This window comes from Rhizopus microsporus, assembly GCF_002708625.1.
Source record: "Rhizopus microsporus ATCC 52813 unplaced genomic scaffold scaffold_5, whole genome shotgun sequence".
Classification (NCBI taxonomy): domain Eukaryota; kingdom Fungi; phylum Mucoromycota; class Mucoromycetes; order Mucorales; family Rhizopodaceae; genus Rhizopus; species Rhizopus microsporus.
In genome coordinates, this window is record NW_019671920.1 from 133,789 (window position 1) to 141,309 (window position 7,521).

At 36.9% G+C, this 7,521-nt stretch overlaps 2 protein-coding genes across 2 annotated transcripts; one reads left to right on the forward strand and one right to left on the reverse strand.

The window, feature by feature from the left end:
- Positions 1–2,771: 2,771 nt before the first annotated feature.
- On the reverse strand, positions 2,772–3,964 carry RHIMIDRAFT_111343 (40S ribosomal protein-like protein S18). The gene is made up of 3 exons (XM_023605248.1): positions 3,898–3,964; positions 3,118–3,580; positions 2,772–3,065 (listed from the first exon to the last, which is right to left on the reverse strand). Exons 1-2 carry the CDS (start codon positions 3,898–3,900, stop codon positions 3,119–3,121), a joined length of 465 nt encoding a protein of 154 aa, XP_023467591.1. The 5' UTR covers positions 3,901–3,964; the 3' UTR covers positions 2,772–3,065; position 3,118.
- Positions 3,965–4,130: 166 nt separating this feature from the next.
- RHIMIDRAFT_312233 (uncharacterized protein) lies at positions 4,131–5,211 on the forward strand. Its single transcript, XM_023614790.1, has 3 exons — positions 4,131–4,256; positions 4,310–4,681; positions 4,735–5,211. Exons 2-3 carry the CDS (start codon positions 4,547–4,549, stop codon positions 5,128–5,130), a joined length of 531 nt encoding a protein of 176 aa, XP_023467592.1. The 5' UTR covers positions 4,131–4,256; positions 4,310–4,546; the 3' UTR covers positions 5,131–5,211.
- Positions 5,212–7,521: the final 2,310 nt, after the last annotated feature.

Genomic DNA, 7,521 nt, shown 5'->3' on the forward strand with positions numbered 1-7,521 from the left:
TTTTTTTTGCTGTAAAAGAAATGAAAAGAAAGATCACATGGAATTTGTTTTCATCGTCAAAAAACGGAGCCCTAAATTGAGCTACTACCCCTTAATTGTCTATTTATATCTATCTGCTTATCTATCTTTTTTTTTTTCTTTTTCTGTTTACCATAGCAATATATACTTAATAGGATGTATAGTAAGTCTGTTGTATTGCGAAAGTAATGCTATACAAACTAAATGGCTGATCACATCTTCCTACATTGAGCGTGTATTAAGCGTGCTGTTGCTATGGGCTGAGTGTACAAGCGATTTTATAATGCAGCAGGTTTCACACAACAAGATCAGTCAAGAGATAATTAAGGATGAGCAATAAAAGCAACTTTTTATTTTATACAAGTGATTTACAAATAAGAATGACTTTTACAAGATGTGAACGAGTTTTGATATGGATTCTAGTAGCCCAGAAATTTTACACTACGACGGACCCCTTTTGGCCACGATTCATGTTACAGCGGATATTGAGTCATCAGCCTGACATTTTTATGTTTTCTATGTTAGTTTTTATATCTAAATGCACTTGCCAATGAGGTATTCAGAAGATAGATTGGCGTTCACGCTTGATAAATTACGGGTTTGGTTTGTGTCCTGGTGATTGTTGATGTCCTTTTTTTTTTTTTTTAGCTCCATGGTCAATTTCTTTGCCGTGATTATCAAAGGGAAGGCAAAGAGAAGAAGAGTCAACAGAGGAAGGCAAGTAAACAGGCATACAGGAAGGCAGACAGAGAGCGAAAGAGAGAGAAAGAGAGATGATGATAGATGAGAAGGGAGCAGGGCTTCAGCATCTTATTTACAAGTTGAGGATATGTACAAAGTAATATACATAAATAAAAATACAAAGTATGTACAAGAGTAAAGATACAAAAATATATACAGTATATGCAAGTCTCAGAGGAACTAAGAAGCCAAGTTAGTATGTACAAACGGCATCCTTGATTTCCTCTGAGACAATTGCCAGAGAAGTAAGCATCACTGTCAAGGCATTGCAAGCAATGCAGAGAAGGACTCTCCACATACCGCGTACCAAGGTAGGAACTACTCTCAAGGCAATTCTAAAAGAAAATTTTTAAGAATACAGCTTTCATCTTCACCACAAAGGATCCGACGGACAGTTGACTCGACCGCGAAAAGAAATTTTTGAAAAACATTTTTTTTTAAAAAAACGAAAAAGAAAGCTTCTTTCTTTTAAGCTTATTTTATAGTAAATAAAATTGGAGCCTTGGATCTTGTAAAAAATTTATTTGGCATTTTACTGATTTAGTTAAATTTGAAAATAAACAAGTACTCGTGCTTGAATCCTTCTGATAGATAATGGATGAGAGAGCATCCCTAGAAGAATCAGAATATCCTGAGTGCTTTAAAAAAGAAGAGTGGAAATATCTGCTGACTCTATCAAGTTTATACAAGAGGCCAATTTCAAAAAAAAAAAAAAAAGAGGCGAGTACTTCAGTAGAATGCATCATCTGAATAACCTTAACCACAGTATCTTGTGATAAAGGTTGCCACCATAAACAAGTTTAAGCAAATTTGGTAAGTGCTTTATCCTAGTCGCTGAAAATGAGCATATGCAAAGAAACGAGAATTTTCTTGTTATTACAATGACTCTTTTTAGGAGATATTGAATATGTATTCTATCGATTGTTACAAAGGAGAAACAGCTGTCTCAATATTTATCAGTATTCGTAGGTACTATGTCATTCATAAAGTGTTAGTTGAACAGATTGCATGAGCATCATCCTGTCTAGAAAGTGCAAGAGTAAGGGATACACAAGAATTACGCATAAAGCCATCAATATAGGAACACGAAAACGATGTGTGTCATAGGGATACCCATGTAGTTGGTCAAAGTGCTTTGCTAACAAGTCTAGCCCTTCAATAAATAGTAAAGCATGGCGGAGAGAATAGAGGACTATAAAATACATCTTTCCTTTATGTGTAAAAGCCAAAAGGAGTAATTCTCATGCAGATCTGCTTTCACTTTTTCCCCCAGAGCTACAATTGTTAAGAAAATTAATATTGGCGACCACTCTTGAAGAAAGTGCAAGGAGATGCCAAGTCTTCAGGCTAATCAGCCTTGCTATAGAAATGAGTTCATTCTTACTTCCGTCAACATCGTTACAAATAGAAGGCAAAGCGAGAAAACAGTAACCTCTTTTGTTTAACCATGAGACTATCATTCATCTCTGATATTATAGTCGTCGATTCGCTGACAGAAAAGGTCTCAGTAAACAGAGGTTTTCTTAAGCAAGCTTACTAACACTATCATTATATTACAAACATGAATTCTTTCACACATTAATAAAAGACTCTTGTTTGAGCCTTGTCCAAAATACAAGTTTAATATAAATGTTTTATGATATAGAATACACAACTTTTGGCGGAACTAAATCTTTTTTTTTTTTAGACATTCAGTTGGAAATATTTTTTGATTTTCTTTATGAGTACTAAATAAAGTTTTGGATTTATTTTTTAAGCAGTATTACATAAACCTCGGTTAACGAGATGCTAGAGTTTACAGCTAAAGAGTTATTAGTATTATAAAAGAGCATGCATTCTTAATGCAGCTGTACGATATCGTTACTCCCAAATACTTTTCTCCAAAAGAAACCAGCTGTTTATCCAGATTATCCACAAGATAAGCACATTTGGCAGACATAGTCCACTGTCGGCAATACCCACAACCAGCGCTTAGTAGAAATGTAAAGACTCTTGGTAAATCTTGACAGGGTCTCTCAATAATGTTAACAAGGGCAAAACAGTCTTGTAAATTATGACCTATATGGCTTTTTTTTTAACAAGCCTTTCAAGAAATGGTGCCATTGATCGCATACATCCTTAATATGTATACGAGCATTCCCAGAGCAATGTCAAGAATAACACATTACACACACCCAAACGTACAAATAAAGCTCCTAACTTATATACTTTACTGTTCACCAAATCAACAAGAGCAACAATAAAAAGCTTAATTTTGCAAAATAACTTTTTATTTGACAATATAGCTCGCTCCTTGTATTTTGAAACTACAGAAGTGCCATTAGTATCACACTTCTTCAAACATTCAATATCACTCACCTTATTTCTTCTTGGAGACACCAACAGTACGTCCACGACGACCGGTAGTCTTGGTGTGTTGACCACGAACACGGACACCCCAGAAGTGACGAAGACCACGGTGAGCACGGATCTTCTTTAAGCGTTCAAGATCTTCACGGTACTTGGTGTCAAGAACGTTAGAGATGACTTGAGTGGACTTGCCGTCAACAATATCCTTTTGTCTGTTAAGGAACCAGGTGGGGATCTTGTATTGAGTGGGGTTTTGGAGAACAGTGACGATACGTTCCAATTCTTCGCTAGAAAGTTCACCAGCTCTCTTGGTAAGATCAACATCAGCCTTCTTACAGGCAATGTTGGCGAAACGACGACCAACACCCTTGATGGAAGTCAAGGCAATTTGAATCTTGACACGACCATCAACGTTGGTGTTCAAAAGACGAAGAATGTGCTGGAAATGGTTCTTCTCGGGAACGACGAGCGACTACGTGATGTATAAAGTGTTAGTTTATTTCTAGTTTTAATTAAGCCCAAAGCATTAAAAGAAAGGAGAGAGACGAGAGAGATAAGGGATGTACAATATCCAGTTAAATGCTGCGTAGTCCCTTTCCTCCCTCTAATGTATATATGTGTGTGCATATGTGTCAATCAGCTCTATCCTCAGTCTTTATCCATCCATCCATCCATCCATCCATTTATATCCATTACATATAGATGTTATCCTCATCATCATCCCTTCCTCTTGTTCTCTCTCTCTCTTCTCCCTCTTTTGTCAATATTTATGTTTGTTGATGCATTTACCATTTTGATGAAAAGGGAGGATTCTCATGTTGGCTTGCTCCTCAATACATAATTGGCAAATAGTAAATTGAAAGACCGACATCGACTTTCCAAGCCAAGCGTACAGAATGTGTCCTGTCAAATCCTTCTTTGTATCTATGAGAACAATCACCAAACCATTTCCTAAATACATGAGTTTCTCTTCCCAGCAACCTCTCTTTTGTTCTTTACTTTTACATCATTTTGTTATTGTTTAATAACTGTAATACACACAATGATTATTTTATTTATAAACTAGTGAAGGTATAAAAATGTGAAATATACAAATATGAAACTAGCTGCTGTCGTCTTTATTGAGCACTGACTGCGCTGACATGAGCCTATGATCTAGTGTGTTAATCATTATTATATCAAAATAAATAAAATGTTTTACATTGCTGCATGAAGGGTGCTCATCTTGAGTAAGGCTGGCACTTGTTCGTTCGTTTGTTTAAAGTGTTGATCTAATTCCTGTATATTTTTTGTCAATTTATTCAGTTCATAATGTAATTGAGCATATTTCATCGGCTTGTTCGATCTTGATTTAGAATCACTCTCAGACATGTGTATAATATAAAAAAAGGAAGGGCGCTTGCATTTTTCTTTTTCTCTTTTTATTATTTATCAAATAATGGCTTCAATAAGAGCCCCAATAAAGAGTTTATCAGAAAACCAACGTCGATGGCGAGAAAGAATACGACAAGAGAATAGTGAGAGAATAAAACTAATACGACAAGAAAAGATAAACAAGTTTAGGGAAGACAAGGTAATATATATATAGTACACGTCAATAAATATTATTAAAAAAAAGCAAAATAGTTGGCACAGTATCAGATATGCAATGAAATTGATGCCTTTAATAAAGCTAATGAAGAAACTCTAAGAATGCAAGGAACATTTGACGTGGATCAACTCATAGAAGAAAGCATAATGCAAGAGTATGAGCTTGAAGAATACCTGCAGCAGGAACAAGTTGAATGTTGTGTTAATTGTCAGAATGAAGTTCTGACATATCAACAAGCAGATATGCTTTCATGCTCCAATTGTGGTTTTTATACTACCAAAGACTGCTTTGAAAAGACTATACTTCCATTACTGCATCGCCATGCCCTTGACTGTCAAGGGAAGATTGGATTCTGTTTAGAACCTGGTACAGATAATACCTTATTTGCCAACTGTGACATTTGCGATCTCTGGGACATTTTGTACATGTAAAAAATTCACGTATTGTGTATATAGATATAATGCTTGTAGATACTATGCGGCTGGTATATTTTGTGCGTTATCGAAAAATAGATAGCGATTTTTGAAAAATAAATTTCGTCCAGCTGATACTACTGTATGTAATTTTGTGGTAAACTCGTTTTAAGCGGTGCAATTTTCTCTCTCTTCTTCTGGCGTTTCCTTATATGGCCTTCAATCTCCTTTTACTATTGTTACTATATTTGATTCATAGTGAATCAGTTACTATAGTTGGTTGAATCCTGTGATGCAAGTCGTGCAACTCATTCGAGACTTGCAAATTAAATCTTGAATATTATTTTGATGGAGGACGCTAGGGGTGTCTGTAGTAAAATCAGTGACGCGAGTGACAAGTAGTCAGAAAAGTTCTTGGCGGAGCCCCAAAAGCAATTTAAGATTTACCTTTTCTGTCTCCTTAGTTCCTTACCATATGAATCAGCATTCAACGCTAAGAACCATATAGACGCTAATTTAATTTCCCTTTCAACTCGAGACCTTTTGCCAATAAATAATTGCTTGACGTGCCTAACCCAATTCCAGTTGACTTCAGTCGGACTTCGGATGTGGTATAAGCTCTTCGAGCCACGCTTTTTATTTGAAAAATAGTGTTTTTAGAAAGTAAAGTCGCAGGCTCCGAAAATCGATGTCGCTGGTTTAAAAATGCCAGTCGCATTTTCAAAAATAGATGGCACTCTGCCTGGGAATCAAATGTCGCATACTGAGAATAAATTTGTCGCGGAGAAATTCTTGGCACTCCTGGGTATATATATCGACGCTACTGCTCTTTTGCTGGTTTCTACTACTTTACAATCCAAACATGAGCGCGCAATTTTTATACGAAGATGGACAAGGAAATGTAGTTGATGAGAACGGTAGACCCGAGCCTATGGATTACATCGTTGACCAGGAGCAATTTGCTCTTGAGACGATCAGTTCGCATGCTCAATATTTGCAGAAAAAGCCCGCTGAGAAATCTCGAACTAACGCGATGCAAGTAGATAAGCCTAGAGATGAGGACTCTCGTATGAGAGAAGCAATGGAAAGACGTACTTATACCTCTTACACTCCTCAGGACAAGTCTAGATTCTTTAAGCTGAAGATTGAGAAGTGTATGAGTGCCTCTGCTGCAGCGAAACAATTGGGCATTCACGTTCGCACAGCCCAGAGATGGGTTAAGCAGTATGAGGAATGTCCTGATAGTATCTTTGACAGCGGAAAAAAGAAAGGTCGTAGACGCATTCTGACTGAGGAACACGTAAAGGTCGTTATTGAATTTATCGATGCTAATCCCTCTGCTGTTGTCGCTGAAGTAACTAAGCATTTAATGCAACAGTTCGACGGTCTTAAGGTCACTAATAGCACTGTTTATAACCTCATGAGAACAGAATGTAATCTTTCGATAAAGCAAGCAGAATTTCATTCGGTAGAGAGAAATAGCCCGGAAAAGATTGAGGAACGACATGATTGGGTTCGCAAGTGGGAACAAACTGATATGGACTTCTTGACCAATTGTGTGTTTCTTGACGAGTCTGCATTTCATATAAACATGAAACGTACAAGGGCTTGGTCTAAGAAAGGCACTCCTGCTATTGTTACAGTGCCAACTACGAGAGCAAAGACTACGACTATATTGGGTGCTATCTCTGCTTCAGGTTTAATTAAAATAAGCTTGAGAATACCAAGGCCTGTTAAGAAGAGAAAAGCTGGACAGGAATCCGGATATGTCAGTAGTGGTACTGTTACGGGACATTACATAAGCTTTTTGAAAGACACTTTGGACGAAATGGACAAATATCCACAAATGAAAGGTCACTATCTCGTTATGGATAACGCCCCTATTCATAAGTCTGAAGATATTGCGAAGTATATTACGTCGCGAGGATATCGTTGTGCTTATCTCCCTTCATATTCCCCTGAGCTCAATCCAATTGAACAATTCTGGTCTGTAGCTAAAAGTAAAGTTAAGCGTCATAGATTTCTGGAAAAAGAGACCTTATCGACCAGAATCAGTGACGCTTGTAACAGCTTGATGTTGAGCGATTTCTACGGCTTCGTTTCTCATTCATTTCATTGTTGGGACAAATGCCGCAATAGAGAAAACATGTAACGTTTCAGGGCTTAAATATTAGCCAAGGGCATTCAATCAGCTTAAGCCGCTTCATTACTTCTACAAAGGTAAAATGATAAGTAAATCGATAGGGATGGACAGCGACGTTTGAAACTGTACGAAAGTGTTACGCTTGTTATTGTAGTATCCACGCTACTATTAAGTGCTTAAATACAATATCTAGAGTTGAGCCTAATGTTGCTATAAGATCTGTTACACCTTAATCAAATATAGTCAACTCAGTTTAAATACCTCAG